General features: G+C 36.2%; 1 protein-coding gene across 1 annotated transcript in view; it reads left to right on the top strand.

The window, feature by feature from the left end:
* The window catches only part of LOC104081363 (PAB-dependent poly(A)-specific ribonuclease subunit PAN3 {ECO:0000255|HAMAP-Rule:MF_03181}-like), a gene marked incomplete at both ends in the record, with an annotated part of 39,254 nt that extends 25,297 nt beyond the window's left edge, over nt 1-13,957 (top strand). The window contains 2 exons of the mRNA XM_009584085.1: nt 4,465-4,626; nt 13,807-13,957. Coding sequence (XP_009582380.1) covers nt 4,465-4,626; nt 13,807-13,957 — 313 coding nt within the window. The remainder of the gene's footprint in view (nt 1-4,464; nt 4,627-13,806) is intronic.
* Nucleotides 13,958-16,823: the final 2,866 nt, after the last annotated feature.

Here is a 16,823-nt window from a genome sequence, read left to right as displayed (position 1 = left end):
AAATTGGTGAGAAAAGATTTGGCTTAGAGATGTCAGTTTTCCTTAGCTCCTTCTGAACTCTTCAAGATTTTCATGTCTACAGCGTATATACTTATGAAATACACCTTTTAGTGTACACCTGAAAAGTTTTCCTTAGCTATGGTTTAAAATGCATGATGCCTGATCTGTTTCAGCTTTCACTCTAAAATTTGATTGAAACAAAAATGTTTTTTTTGCAGTGATGAAATATGCTGCTCTGGAATAAGACCTATTTCCATGCCAAATTGCACATTTTAGTTTTCTTTGGGTAGAAGAATCTTTTTTGTTTGACTCTGTATGATACTTTCCAATTAGTGAAAGTTTTATTCCCAGCCGAACCCAGGGTTTCATGAACAATTTAAAAAAAGGGCTCCAGATGGAAGGGTGGCTAGTCTATAAGTGCATGTAATATCAATGTATAACATTATAAACTTTAAAATTATAAACAGATAAACATTATAAATGTTAGCATACTCTTCCTTTTTTCATAAAAAAGAAAAAAACCAACACCACCCAACAGCAAACACCAACCAAATACACACTTAATTATTTTTTAACCTGTTGACAGGCTCCTATTCCATTTTTTGTGGCTATCAAATTAAAAAAATTGGTTCAAACCTTCAGAAGTTGAGATATGGAAAACAAATATCGTCTGCCTCTCTACCAGTGAGTGGTTGTAATGAAAGAGGAAGAGGAGAGAGTATCTTGGTTAGCAACAAACCCAAACCACGTGAAGGGGTTTGTAGCTCTATTGGCCACAAAGCTTAAAAAGTAACAAGAAGACAACTTCTCTTTTTCATGTTACCAGCTTGCAAATCTGTTAGAATATTCCTGGCGACTGTACCTAATGTTCAGGTCTAACACCTTGTAGAACTTATTACTAAATCCAGTTACGCAGTTGTATTAACAATTAAGATGCTTTTTAGCAGATTGTGCAGCAAATAGTAGAAAGAAAACAGACTTGCTAAACATGTTCCCAAAGTTCTTGTTGAATGAATAGGAAGCAAGTAATTCAGCTGACTTGAGGAATATTTTCTAGCGTCAGCTAATTAAGTTACTCATCTGTAGTAGTATTCTGATGTGAAGATGCTACTCAGGAAGGACCTTTTTGTTTTTCGAGCGGATTTCTTTTGTTCAAGTGTAATGTTTCTCAGACTTTTGGAGTTTATCTTTCATAATGTAACACCTTCCCTCTAATCATGCCAACCAATAGCTTCCTATCATTAATTGCTGGCAGCAGCTTGGTTCTACAGAGCAAGGGTTATGATTATTAGCTATGGTTGAAAGTGCTTACCCTTGTCACCCTGGGGAGCCAAGCTGTTGCTAGCAATTAAAGGTAGTTAGCTGTTCCCTGCCTCATGTAAACATTTGCAGCCAGTAATTACTACTACTTCTCACTTCTTTGCCCTGGAGGAACTGAACTCTTCCAGTAATGCTCTGTAATAATTTGGTTTTGTTGTTTTTTTCCTTTCTCTTAGATTTCATTTTAATTATTGTAGTTTAACCTTATTTTTCCATTTCAAAATAATTGTGATGTTTTTGACCTTTCACAACTCATTTGGAACTTGTAACCATATTGGGAGTTGTAACCTAGTTTGAGAAATACTTGCTAAAGGATTATGAAGTATTTAAATGCTTTAGCCACCTTCCTCCCCCTTAAAAAAAAGTTCAGTATGTTGAACTATCCCTTTATCTGTATGGCTGAACAGGTTTTTTTGCCTCATAGAAAGACTTTAGGGAAGGCAAAAATGAAATTGCTTTTGTAATCATCCAAGAGAAGTTGTCCCCATGCGAAGAAATTGGGTTGGTTTGTCCAGATTGACATGCCTCTGTGTTTTAGGTAGATACATTAGTTCAGTTTGGAAATGATCAGTGGATGCTGAGTTCTTGCTTGTTTCAAGTTGTGCTATTCTTTCTCTGATGCTTTATTTGCTGCTCTGTCTAGAGGGCAGGGATGTAACAGAGTTGAGATGCTTGTTCAAGCTGCTCAGTCTATTTGATCTTTCCTTTCTACTGAATCTCTCCTCTTGGCAGACACTTTTTTCTGTGTTTTCTGGTCTCCTGTAAACTCAGACTTCTGAATCAGATGCCATTTTGCTCATTGAGAACAAGTGTAATTTAGAATTATTTTGATGCAAATAGACTGAAATTTATTTCCAAATGTTAATATTGTATTGTCCATCTTCTAATCTGAACAATTAAATTGGCCTAGTAATCTGGTGATGTTTTATAGTAGATAATGAAAGTAAAATTTTCATTTAGTCTCACCCACTTTTTAGCTTAATTTTTTCATACCAGTAGGCCAAGAACTACTGGTATATGAACTCATATTGTCTCTGTGTTGCTTTATGGCATAGAATTGACCATTTTTCCTCTCCCCTGCCCCCAGGTATGGTACTTCATAAAGCCCAAAATACAGTTTCATTCTGTTGCCTGGAATCTGAATCCCATTGTAACCAAAATAGCTTTTCTCCACATTGACTCAGTTCTTCTTTTGTTTTGGTTCTCCTATTCAAAATATTTATAGAACACCTTTTATTATGGAGGATTAAAAGAACCCTTTATGAATAGGAATGTGTTTGGACACTGGGTTGTAGTCCAGTAGTCTGAGGCAGACTGTGCCCCTGCACTTGGTAGAACATGGAAAGAGATGGGGAAGCTGCCAAGGAAACTGTTACTCTTCATTATGCTATTATTTCCAACAGCCAGACTAAGAAAAAAACATACTGCATTAAAACCCTGCCCTAAAGTCCAACGTTATTTTTATGTCTGGCTTCTCAGACCTTACAGCTTTGCAGTTTATGATACTAGTAGTCCTTCTGAATTACTAAAGTGGTAGGTTGCCCAATAGTTGAGTGATTCTCCCAATAAATAACCAATATTTGGATTTACTGTGGTCAAGTTTGCATTTGAATTATAGGAGGACTTTGTGCCTACCAGTCACACAGTTTCCCAAATTTCTAATTGGTACAGCAAAATTCAGTCTTGTTTATTGTTATTAGAGTTGGTTAACTTGATCTTCATGGAGTTTATTGCCTTTGTAGCTCATAGTCGGTGTTGGTATCCTTGGATTTTTTTTGTTGTGGTGTTTTTTTTGTTTTAGGCAAATGAGCTGCTAGTGAGTCTTCTCAGTTTTAATTCTTTCCAAAGCTTTCAGCCTAAAAGTTTCCAGGGAAGTAGATGAGGGAATCTGTTTAGGTTTTGGCTTTTGCAGCTGTTTTATGGTAGTTTTGTCCTGTGTTTTACAAATTGTTTGTATGTGAGTGGGGAATCTTCTCCAAATAGATTCTTGCCTTGTTTCCTAAGGAACAATTTTAAAAATGCATGTCAAGGTATACATTGCTAAGATTTCTAAGATACCAGCTGAAGTAAATGTCTGAATAAAGGTAAGTTAAGTTTTGATTAATTAAAAAGTGGTCTATGTCCAGATGATGATAGTTACATTTTCACATCAGAAAACCACAGCAAAAGAAAGAGAGACCAACCCCTGCAATTTGGTCCAATTGTTGGTATAATTGGTATAAAAGGTCCTGGTCTAAATATGTGCATACATGATGAAATATTTCTTTTGGTGGTATTTGCCATCTGGGTAGGTACACATTGGTTTGAAAGCACAGAGAAATTTGGAGAACTTCTGTACTTTACCTGTTTGAAAGTCTTTAACACATTTTCCCCCCGCCCCAGTGGTTTTTTTTTTAGTTTAATGTTCATACCATGCTTTATAAATAATTTCATTTGTAGAGATCATTACCAATGTAATAGAAATGTCACTCCTATCGAGGCACAAGTACCTCCTGCATGTTCACTTCTTCAAGCATGTTTTGTTTTCTCAAGTTTAATGAGTTTCCAATGCATTTGTCATGGTAATTCTTGTCTGTCTTCACTTAAGACAGCAGCTGAAGTTAGTCCTCTGAATATTAACTTGAGCAGAACTGTTTTTCTCATTGAGTTCTGCTGCAATTGGCTATGCAGTTCTATCTGATTTTTAAAAGCAAGTCTTCAGGAGATGAGTCTTGGCAAATTAGAACTTAAAAAGAAGCATACAAAAGCCAATGTTAATTTCTTCTTTGACAGAAATCTCAAGGGAAGTGTTAGAGTTCAGTATTATGATGTGATTGAAGGTATCTATTTGAGAAATAGGGATTTTTTTTTTAAATTTTTACAGAATTCCCCAGTTTGTACTCATATTTCAGTGGCTGACTTGTGATGGAAAGTTTTGCTTACAAATAATTAGTAGTCCTGAAATTTATTTCTGTTTTTTAAAGAGTTGTTTATTATAACCAAATAGTCAGGATTGAAAGGAAACAGTCTCAGATAAATTTTACTTGCAAATTGTTTCCTATTCCACCAATCCAGAAATCATATCACAGTGTAATACCTATTTTAGTGTAGCTTTAGATGGAGGGTTGTTAGGAGTGGCCTGGTTTCTCTCCTTCTTTTTCGTAGCCCAGGAAGTATCGACTGGGGATGCTGGATGAGAGGATAGTTCCGGTGGGATCAAAAGCAAGAAAATCAAAGAACCCTATCGGCTCTCTGGCTGACAGGTGTAAAACAGGAGTACCCATCAATATGGTTTGGTGGAACAGAGTCACAGAAAACAATTTACAGGTAAAATTATTTTTTACTAGTCACTTTTTCAGTATTTTGGATGCTTTATTTTAAATCTTGGAAAATGTTAGAAGCAGTTACTCCAAATATGGATTGAGAACGGATCAAATATTTATTTCACAAAGTAGGCATACTGGCCCTCCTGGAGAGTGACTTGGAGATGTTTTATTCTCTTCACCCACTGCTGTGCTATGTACTCTGCTTGATTATGTTATAATCTGTGGAGGAGGAGCAAAAGTATTCAATAAATGTATTTTAAAAGCAAACAAACACAACCTTTTAATTAAAGTTTCATGTGAGGAAAGTTTCTACTGCTAAAATTAGTGATCTTCATTAAAATGGTTGATACTTAATGCAAATAAAAAATTCCCTCAGTAAAGAATTTGAAGATGTAACCACTATGATCAGAAAATGTAAGTTCTTAAATTTTTTGTTGGGATAGTTATATTTCTCAACTTGTGTGTTAAATGTCATTGTTACTTTATCTCTGAATTTTCTTCAACTTCTTAAGAGGGGACAGGTACAGCTGGATTTGAGTGTATCTCATACAGAAGTAGCAGGTTATCCTTGGGATGATAATGAAGGATAATTCCAGTCTGGGAGGAATCTGCACTTGTGTGGTGCTTTTGATTCTTCAGAGGTCGTTATTTTAGTCTTTCTGTGAGGGTTATGTTCTTTTTGATGTCTTCTAAGTGAGTGAAATGGGTAAACTGACAATAGACATATAGCTAGAATTTGTGGCACCTTAGGAATTTCTTTCAGTTCAGTAAAGTTCTGCCATGTAAGGGCCAATGTGGAGCTCATAACAGAGCCTTTCCATACCAATACTAGTGTTGCACTAGTTGATGTTTGGACATCTTTGCATTACTGAAATCGGGAGTCATGGGCAGTGTGATGCAGGCAAACTGATTGCGTAGGGGCATTTGGGCTTAAGTCTGTCTGTTTTGCTGCAGGGGAAGCAGCAAAGCCACTGGGGCAGCAAAGATGAAGCATAAAGGAAACATTGGTAGAAGGAGCAGGCATGGTTGCAGAGGAGTGGTTGGAGCCAGTGAGGTGCTACTTTTCTCAAGGGAGGGAAGACTGACAGATTGAATTTACTGTGTGTATCTAATGGGAGTGCAAAGTTTAATTAGTAGGCAGTTGCTTTGAGAAGAGAGAAACAGAAAATTGCTCTTCAAATTTCATGTGGATGTTAAAGGGCTGGAAAAGCCCCGTTTGTACTCATGTCCTCCATTGTTTTCTCTGCTGTTCCATGTCACAGCAAGGTTTGTCGATGATCTACTCCACTTGGAGTAGAGCAGAAAAATTTAATGTTTCTGGAGAGCTAGTAGTCTGAGACTTGGAGCTTCTGATCAGGAGCAATTGTCTTTTCAGTACCTATGCCCTCCAAAGTTGTGTTGAAAGTGTGGCAATGAGAAGCTCAAGGGCCTCTCAAGGTTAGTGGCAATAGCTTGGGATTGGCTGTAGAGCACGTGGCTTTTGAAGAGTGCAATTCCAAATTCCTTTATTGTGCCAGAATCCCAGATACATAATTGGCTTAAACTGTGTACAGCATAAGATTTTGTATTATATGATGCAAGTACATAGCTTCCAATGGAGACATGAGACTTCAGAAAAGTGTGTATGTGCATATCTGGTGGAAATAAGAACAGAAGGATGTTCCAGCCATATGAAATAGGAGAAGGGGGAGGGATTGCAGAGAACAGTGGAGTCTGGCAAGAGTGAATGGGGAAAGGTGTAAAAACAGGCTGCAGAGGAGATTATGAGGTTATATGAAGTTCTACATAGATGAGAAACTGAATTTTATCTTGATGTTTTCATTCTGATCATTGTAAATCTTTGTATTCTAGTGTGAACATTTTCTAAGTTAGAGCTAAAGCAAAGTTCGAAAACTGCTAGAAGTTGGAAATTTTAGTAATAAAAGCACAAAAAATGGCTGGAGAAGTTTGGTACATGAAACTACTTAAAAACGGGTAGTTTCATGCTGAAATTTCAGATTGACCTTGTTTTTCTACTTCAGTATGTATATAATCCACAGATAGCACTACTCTTCAGTATTTTGAAATACAGGCTGTTTAGAGATTTTTGCAGGTGTGAACATAGGTTGTACAAACTAAATTCTGGCTGATAGTGAGTGCTAAGCAACAAGTAGAAAGATTAGATTATGATGGAGGCACATCTGTTTGAGGGTATCTTTTTTTGTTTATGTTTGAAGATGAGAGAATTACATCTCAAAATTGCTGAGGGCTTGCAGTGCTGGACAGATGTTGAAACTTGTGTCTATTTGAATGTCCACTCTGCCAAATGTATGGTTTAAGATGTGGGAATAGACTATTTTGTGGTGCAATGTTTAGAGATTTTTGTCCGAAGAGTGGCTGTTTTAAAAAGCAAGGTGGTTTACAACATGCATTGTGAAACAGTGTAACTGTTTCTCATGCGTGGCCATGAATTTATAATCCAGATCTATTTACTTTAAATACTGTGTTACACTTAGATGATTAAAAGTGGAGTCCACACAGTGAATTGTATTCTGGATTGTGCATTAAAAAAAGCAAAAAAAACAAATCAAAGTTTGTTCTTCAGTGATATGTCCTACCCTATGTTAGGAAATATCCTGAGCTACTACACCACTGCGTGATACATAATAGCAAATGGCAATTCTGCTTAAAATAGTAGGAATAGATACATTGTTTGTTTTACAGATCAGTTGTTAAGCACCATGAATAACTGATATTTTTGTTTTTGTTTCTTGAACAAAAAAAAAATATTCATAGAAATGAATTTTTCAAATATTTTGCATCAAGAACATGGACTTTTAAAACTTCACAGTTTTACAGTACTTTGAAGTATTTTGTTAAAGACGTGGAAATATTCTGAGTTTACTTTTTAGTAAGATCTACTTGCTAAAATGTAACAAAACTTTGCTAGTGGTTTCATTTGTCTGAGCCTGTGTTCTGGTTTAAAAAAAAAGTCTTTAGCCAAAAAATTTTACCCAGTTTCAATGAAATTGTCTCTAACTCTTCTGAAAGAGCAGTAGAGCAATTTGGCTAATACTGTTGATGAATTGAAATTTATTAGAGCTTATTGTACGAATGATGTGACGACTTGTCACAGTAATTGCGATAAGGAAGCATGTTGCACAAATTCAGTAGTGGGAGAGAAGGAGACTTGCTTTGAAGCCCTTGGTGACCTCCAGTGTCTGCTGGGCTGCTCTGACATCCCAGAAGGTGTCCTTCCCTGATGTCATAGTTAACAAGGAATCCTTCTGGAAACAGAGGGGTTGTGGTGATGCTGTGTGTGTAAAGTGAAGCTCCTTGTATGGCACATCTGTCCATTATAAAACAACAACAAAGAAACCCCCCAAAACAACAAAAAAATAACCACACATGAAAAACAAGCAATGCTTTTGCATGTTTTTGGATTCCTAAGAGAGATTCTGAAAACTGTGCCAAAAATAGACTGGTAGAGGACTGTCCTGCTTATAGCATGGGTGTAGTTTAGTGGAGGTTTTCTGTAACCGTTACAGGATTATGTAATTTGGGATGTCAGAACAGATCAGCATGAATTTGGAGGTGAAGGAGAACATAAAAAGACAACAAAAAGGCTTGTATCCAGTTTTTAGCATGGTAAGTACATTAGCACATTCTTCCAAAATTAAATTAAATCGGCCTACTTTTTGCTTTAGGTAGCTGGCTTTGGAAGAATGTGGGACCAGGACCGACCTAACAGAGTAGTGTGTCCTGGTTCCGACTGGGACAGAGTTAACTTTCTTCCCAGTAGCTTGGGGGGAGTGCTGTTGATGGCCCATTGATGCTTTGGCTGTTGCTGGGTGGTGCTTGCCCCGGGGGCGGGGGGGGGGAAGCACAGCCGGGTGGTGGACCCAGCTGGCCAATGGGGTATTCTATACTGTGTGACATCATGCTCAGTATGAAAACCAGGTGTGGGGGGGCTCGCCCCCCGTTCCTGACACGCGGTCGGTGGTCAGTGAGCAGTTGCATTGTGCATCGCCTGCTTTGTATATTCTGTTATTGTTGTTGTTCTCACTGTTACTATTACTGTTCTACTTCGTTTTATTTCAATTATTAAACTGTTTTTATCTCAACCCGGGAGTTTTCCTACTTGTGCCCTCCTGATTCTCTCCCCCATCCCACCGGAGGGGGGCTGAGTGAGCGGCTGCGTGGGGTTAAACCACGACAAGTGTTACAGCCACCAAAACAGAGGTGACGGCTTTGCTGCTGCTGTACAGCTGTGTTGTGTTGTGAGATGCTGAACTGGAAATAAGAGAGAGAAAAGGGTGGTTTCCAGTACTCCTGTGGGATCCCCGCATGACCTTCCAAAGGCTCCATAACTTGTACATACCTGTATTTCAGCATACTTCTGTACTCCACGGCACTTTAAGGAATTCATTTATGAATGAATGCAGCAGTGGGACCTTAGGAGTTTATCACTGAGGAGCGTAGAGAAAAAAGCATATGTGTATTGAAAGAGATAGTTGATGAAACAGGAATTTACATCTTAGTTCTGAACTATGGAAATCTGTTGATATGTGCAACTCCTCAACATACAGTAAGGCTGCATGCTGCTGTGCGGTCCTCCCAGCGATTGTCTTCAGCTGAGATCCTTGGCTTGCTCTGTACTTTCATCTGCACCTTCCTTTAAGGAGCCTTGAATTGGTTTTCGGTGGTACCCACAAAATATTTGTTTTTCCCCCCTCCCCCATATTTTAATTGTATTTCCTTTTATATCTTTAAAAGCATAAAAGCCACCAGACAGATAAACTCTGTGCTGAATGGTGACACAAATGAGTTGTTCTATAGTCCTCCCCCGTCTTTTTTACTTCTCTTGTGGTTCCGTCCTTACTAATTGCATCATGACTAAATTCAGCCTTCATTTGGACTGTACTTGTATGTGTTTTAAAACATTTTGCATTCTCTGATGTACAGAAGTATAGAAATTGTTTTTGTATGTGGAGCTGGATGGACTCAGTTTTGTGGTCTGTCTTTGGAAGTTTCTTTCCAAAGCTGACTGAAAAGAGGCTCTTCTCTCTTTGAGAGAGTACAGACATAAAGAATCTGAAAATAGGGTATTTTGGTGAAATTTCTTCATAGAATCATTCTGGTAAGAATGCGTCATGCAGGTATTAATTCAAATAATGCCTAGGGAAGTTGCTTCCCTGCTTTAGTTTGACAGTATTTTTATGAATATACTGGAAGAAGGGGGGATGAGATTTAAACTTGGCCAGGTTGAGAGGAAAAAGGAGTGGTGGTAATTGTAGTAAATGTATGAGTTGGAAGTTACGTTAGGTGGGTTTCTAGGAAAATCTAACATAGCTGACAAAGCTGTACTTGTTTCTGTTTAAAGCTGTTTGCTGAAAACATGTTAATTAATGTTTTGAAATAATTTTGTATGTGCCTTTTTATAGGACATTTGCATTTGAAACTGAAAATACAGTCTTTGGTTTGTTGCATAGTGCAGACAGTGCTAGCTGGCTTTGCGTTTCTTGTCTGGGCTTTTGAAAGTGCGTTCGCTGCTTTTGTTTTTAACATCACAGTATTGCATAATTCATTACATGTCCTCTTAAGTATTTCTTGCCTTTCGATTCTTTTAATTCTCCCAAGGTTTAGTAAGTCTTCAATACCTGTTTTCTCTACCTTTTTTACCAATCCTGATTTATGCAGATTTAAAATTTAAAGTCTGGTTTAGCATGAACAAGTTACTTTACTCTGAGATGGGGAATTAAAGACTAATTAAGTGAAATTTGTTTTAAAGCTGTGCTTGTAGGAAATTTAAACATAATACAGAATGAAGAAAATTTTTTTCACTAATTAGATACAGATTATTTTCATTCTTATAAAAATATTTTTTAAAATTTTTATAAAAAATTTTTTTACTCAACTTCATTTCAGGAAGTTTGGTAAGATTCTAACAGAAAAACTGTAAAAATGCCCCTCTAGGATAGTCCCCTTTTAGACAGATTTTCAAGCTTACCATTGATCCAAATGTGAAACTAGCACTGGAATTTACACTTTGTGTTATGAGTTGCCAGAGTGAAAGTAGGATATTTTTCCAGACCAGGAACATAATTTTTTGAATCATTGGCCATTAAGAATGTGGCTTTCTAATTTTGGCATATTTGCATGCTTAGTGGTGCAGAATAGGTTGCCTACAAAGTTTGAAAAATAAGGAAGAGATTAAAAATTAAAGAACTAATAGTGATCCTCCATTCCCTCGCTTAGTCTAGTCCAATCACTTATTCTAGCCTACATGCTATGAAAGTGTTTGGGATATATTTTTTTTTTATTATTATTTTGTTGGAAGCAAAGTGTATGCAGAAAAATTAGTGTTTGACTTCAGATGAAAACTTGTATGCTTTTGAAAAGGGTTTAATAACTGCAACTTCACATAGATGTATTGTATTTAAACATGGCCTAGGGCTTAAGCTTCAAATTTTCTGACAAAGTATTAACTAGTTTTGACCACAAATTGCTAAATTTTGTTGTAGTACTTTATGGTTAATTTATTCTGGCTGGTGGCTGTGGAGCTCAGGTATTTTTCTGTATTTAGAAAACAGCTTGAATGTGGAAAGGTCTTTTAAAATTGGAACCAAAATTTAAATCACTTTTTTACCAATGGGGAAAAACTTCATGTTTGTAACATCATAGAGAAGTAAAACAGGCTTTTATAATAAAAGGTCTAGCTGTGCAAATCAAAGTTGTTTACTCATATAAAATGCTTTCATCAAAGTTATATAGAAACAACTTAATCTTACCAGGCTTTGATTCTGATCCTGAATTGTGGCACCAAAAAATGGAATGAAAACTGAATTTCCATCAGGCTTGACCTACTGATGTTCATAATTTTACAGTGTAAACCCAAACTGCTCCAGCAGATTCCTGGGTTTGACTCTTTCACTTGGATAAACTAAAGCACTGACCAGTTAAAGTGGAGCTCTCAAGTAGCTTCATTTTAAAATGATGGTGGATATTTAAGTAACTTTTAGAGACCAAAACTGGCCTATGAAAACTTGCAGAATGCATTTAGAAATAAAAAGCAGCCTTGTTCTGTAGGCATTGATTGAATCAGTTGGTAAAAGTGGTAAGAGATTAGCCAGGATGGTATGGATGGGATTTTGGGAACTCTCTCAGTTGCTCTGGGAAAGGCTGAGGTTATCTTCCAGAAAGGTGTCTTTCTCTCCAGTTGCATGCTTCAATTTTTTTGCCATGTTCTGCCCTTGTTGCCCAGGTGACGCAGTATTTAGGTGTAGTAGAGCTGTGCATGTGTCATGGCTAGTTTTAGCAGCACGAAAGCTTAGATCTCATGTAGTTCTTTGAAATGTTGTGTTTTTAGGAAGATGCTGCAAATTCTGTCTCTTGCTCTTGTTGATGATGACTTTTCAGCTTTATTGAACTTGGACAAATGGACTCTTTACTACCTCTGTCATTTTCTCCAGTTTCGGTGCAGATTTGGCTGAATTGTTGCATGCCAGATTTTATCTAGAAGAACACCGTTCTCTTAGTTATTCCTGTACCTAAAATTCAGATAAGTCCAGAATATCGCCTTTTGAGTTTAAATGTATCAGTTATTTGTTTTCAGTCTGTATAATGCAACTTACCATTTGTTTTGCTGCATTAGCAAGTTTTCCTTAACTAAATGTGATTGAAGAGTTTTAAGATTCTTAGGAACTTTTTACCCATGTGAATCTGTTTTACTTCACCAGTCTACATACTTGATTATAGCTGTTCTTTGAATATTCAGACACATGCACATGTCTAATACGTAATGTGATCATAAAGTGGTTAGCAGTTAAAATCTACTGTGTGATTAAAGGTAGAATATTCTTACTATTCACTTTGAAACCTGAGCATCCTCTTTGATTTTACAGCTTTTAGAATCCTCTTTCTTTTCCAGTGCTTTGAAATACATTAATACTATGATATTTGGCTGAAGTATTCAAATAAAGATATTAAAAACAAATTAACACAAAAAAGAATACTTTTCAAATACTTTTCTTCACTGTCTAAATTAGTGTTTTGTAATCACACTTCTTTTCTAATTTGGCACTAACTTAACTTCTCTGATGCCACTTTATTCATATTGATAAAATTAATATTGGTAATTTAACTAACAGTTGATATATTTGGTCATTTTAAAACTGCCTAAAACCAAAGTGATCCAATATAATTTGCTTTATAAAAAACATTATGGATTATCTTAACAGTATCCTTTGTCTATTGGGAGATGTTACTATCTTCTCATTTTACTACTTTTGTTTAGACACTTTTGAGAGGTACTCTGAAGGTTACTTAATAAACTTTACTTTTACAGTTAATAATCTTCAAGCTTTTCAGTGTGTTCATGTAATAATTGGTTTTATTTCTTGGCTTAATTTCTTTTTTCTCCACTAATGTCTTTTGTAATTGGCTATCCAATAATAAGCTTTTTGCCTTTTGAGCTCTAATTAGGATTTGCTTTTTCTAACCCTCCCTACCCCAAAACAAACAAAAAACCTACCCCAAAATGACAAAACCCTGTGCACAGATTTTAATAGAAATTAAAAGTTGACTGTGTGATATGTTTTATGTACTAACAGATACTGTATATTTGATGGTCACTCTGCTGCAATTTGTTTCTGTGGTACCAAATTAAACCTCATTATTAAAGGTGCTTTGTAAATGGAATAGGTAATTAAAACAGAAGGTAACTTCACAAAAAAGAAACATATAGGCCTATTTGAAATAGAAGCAGGGATGACTTCTTTAGTAGGAATTGTTTTTACTGCTTTAAATTGAAACTTCTACTTAGTTTGATATGAAATCCCTGAAGTCACATAGGAACAGCCTGTGCAGCAGTGGCAAGGCTTTCTCAGTGTCAAGTCTGTTCCCCAACTTTATAATGTAATGCTTATGGAAAGCCTTTTGAAAAGTGTTTATATGAACTCAAACATCAGCCGTTCATATGGAAAGCTTGCTAATGCTACTTCAGATGTAAGCAAGAAAAATATTAAATTGGTTCGTGCAGACCAGCTTCCAGTATCTGCTGTTGTTGTCAGCAAGCTGTATGTAACTTAAAAATATCACCTGCACTTGGTGGTCTTACCTAGAAAGTATTTTCTACCTAATAGGCACTGTCCATCTCTTCACATTTAAAATAAACATTTAATTTACGTTTGTTTTTAAACAGACCCCAAATCCTTCTGCAAGTGAGTTTATTCCTAAAGGAGGATCAACCTCCAGGCTGAGTAATGTATCCCAGTCAAGTATGTCTGCCTTCTCTCAAGCCTTGTTCTCTCACCCCTCCATGGGAAGTCCTGCTACTGCTGGGCTAGCACCAGGTAAGTTGAGAGTAATGATCTGCAGTACAGTTGCTTCTTTTAACTTACAATTATGTCAGACATAACCTTATATAGATAGTGATCAGGTTTATTTGGTATAAATGTAGCCATCTCCTACTCTAGCTCTTAATTTTAAGACAGTCTTCAAGCATGTAAAAGTGCAGGAATTTGGGATTTATCTTCCAGTAGTATGGAAATCATACTGCAGGCTGTGAAATCTGTTCAGCCACAGCAGTACTGAAATTAACCCAGCCTAACTTACTCTGCTCTTTTTGGGGAAAAGGAGTGCTGAGTTATCACATACTGTGCTTTATGCAGTCCTTGCCAGAGCAGTTCCTGAAGATGATTTAAACTACCCCTAGTCTAGAAATGCACTGCAGTCTACAGTGAATATGTGCACTGACTGCCACACATTGATCTGCTCTTTTGATTTGTTTCTAGAGTGTGTAATCTAAAAGTAATTCTTTTCAATGTTAATGAGTATATATGAGGACTTAAGAATCTTGATGAAAAGCAAAAGGTAGAAGATAAGCTTATTCTAAAATAATTTGCCTTGCAAAGTAGTGTTAATTGTTATTGTAGCTGTCATATCTAATCTCACTTTTAAGACTGATTTATGGTTATTTCCCACGTTTAAAACTTACTGAAATGTGTTCCATGCAGTCATACAATTGAGTGAGAAGATTTTTTTTTTACACTTAAGTTCAAGCTCTTCATGTGTCTTTCAGACTTCTGATCTTAAAAAGTTAGCTTTGTTCTAATGATTTTTTTTTTTTAAATAAAATGAAATAGGTTTAAGATATAACCATCAGCAGATCTGGATATTGCACATCGCAGATCCTTTAGCAAGTTTCTGCACATAATTAAACCTTTGGCAATCTCTTGCAATGGACAAGAAGCATTAGGTAGCTGCCAAAATTAGGTAGCAGAGGGGCAAATATTGTAAATGTTTGGGTTTTTTAAACCAGTATTGGCAATTACCATCTATTAAACTGAACTTCAGTCTTTCCTGATGCCAGGGGATAAATCTCAGTGTCAATGTGAAAGAAGCCAGCACTTGGCTCTCATGTCATAACTACTGGAACAAGCTAGGAAAGTGATTGGTGCTTCTGCTGACCAAATGAACGTGTTGCAGTACTGTGCCTGCTTCATACTATATTGTGCTGTGCAGTCTTATTGGAAAACTGTTGTGTTTATATGCCTCTCAGCCTTGTCACCTGGATTGAAAGGTGTATAAAGGAGTAAATAGAACACAGTAAAATGATCTACTTTTGGAAAGTGTCCAGTGGGATCTCAGAGGGATCCTTCACAGTCCGATTTCTTTACTATCTGTAAGTAATACTTGAAAGGATAAGTAACACTGTTGATGAAAGAAGTTTGTGCAACAATTTGAGCTCCTAGAAATATAGTTGCCAATGCTGAAAACTATCTAGGTTCAAATACTACTGTTTATGGATGAGAGGGATGGGGGAATATTCACAAGAGCTAATTTCAGGCAAAGTTGGCTTGTTTCCCTGCTCTTTCTGTATAATTAAAAAGAGAATATAGTTCAGACTAGGGATCTGGGTTAAGTGCTCTTAATTTCTCTAGAAGCTTCTTTCTCTACACTGACTGCAGAATTCTCTGAACCTAAATGTCCTGTGTAAATAATACTCATAGACATTTATTTTTATTTAAATGGTTTAGCTGTCAATAGTATACATCCACAAAAACTTGTTACCTCAAGGTGAGTTAGGAGGTGCTCTTTCTAAAAGATTAGTCTCTTAAATGAGAAAGTAGTATTTATGTGTGGGGAAACTTCACCATTTAGGTCATACTGGATAACAGAATAAAAAAAAAATTAAATATGTTATGAAATTGTCATTAAAAATTATTGTTGGGATCTGTTAGCTTTCAATAATTGAAAACAAATTCAAATGAAACCCATATAAAATGTTTATAAGAATTTTCCTTTAAATAAAGATAAGTCTCCTTCCAGTTAAATGGTGTATATTCTCCAGTAGAATAACTTTCAGGAAACGTATAAGGTTTAAGCATTTGTATGAGATTAAGATTGCTTATAGTAGCTTACAGTGTACTGGAGGAAATTAATATTTCGTAAGAAATAAGGAAATGTAGTAAGAATAATTTGTTCAAAGTTCGATAGTTTAATTCACCCATAACAAAGTAGGTAAATGAGAACAATCCTTTGATTTCCCTCTTGAGGATGGAAAAAATTAAATTCTTTCACATCACTAATTTCTGAGATTTCCCCAAGCATAGGTGTAAATCAAAACCACTTTTGACATCTAGTATTTCATAGATAACTGTTCACAAAATTGATTGTCCCTGGAAAATATTTGTTCCGCCTGTCTTATCAACAGTACTGCAGAAATACTGAAAAAAATGGCAACTGAAACCTAACATACTTTAATAGATAACTTGTTGTATCCACACCTGACATATCCATTAGGGCATAGCATGGAAGAAGGTTACTCCTACTTTCACATGTATTTACTTAGATAAATGCTTTCTAGCATAATCTTAACACAGAGTCAGTCTTCATCTCTGTAACCTTTAACAGAATACAAAAACATAGTGAGATAAAATGCAACTTACACGAATAGCTAGAGAAAATTGTCCTATTGAAGAGCTTTGAACAGATCTCCTTCACCTTCTCCAAACCTTCTTTTCTTGAGCTCCCCTGGATAATACCCTATTTTTGCTCCTCCCATTCCCTTGCTAGCAACACATCCTGTTTATCATTTGAATGGGAAATCTAGTGAGTTGTTGACAATCTTCAAACAGTACTTTTGCTAACAAGCTTATCTTATCCAGTTCTGTGGAGCAGTTTCAGAGTAATAGCGCCATTAAAATATGCAACAAA

This window comes from Fulmarus glacialis, unplaced genomic scaffold, assembly GCF_000690835.1.
Source record: "Fulmarus glacialis isolate BGI_N327 unplaced genomic scaffold, ASM69083v1 scaffold7718, whole genome shotgun sequence".
Taxonomy (NCBI): domain Eukaryota; kingdom Metazoa; phylum Chordata; class Aves; order Procellariiformes; family Procellariidae; genus Fulmarus; species Fulmarus glacialis.
Note: the sequence above shows the minus strand (reverse complement) of the source record. Positions and strands in the feature narration are given on the sequence as shown.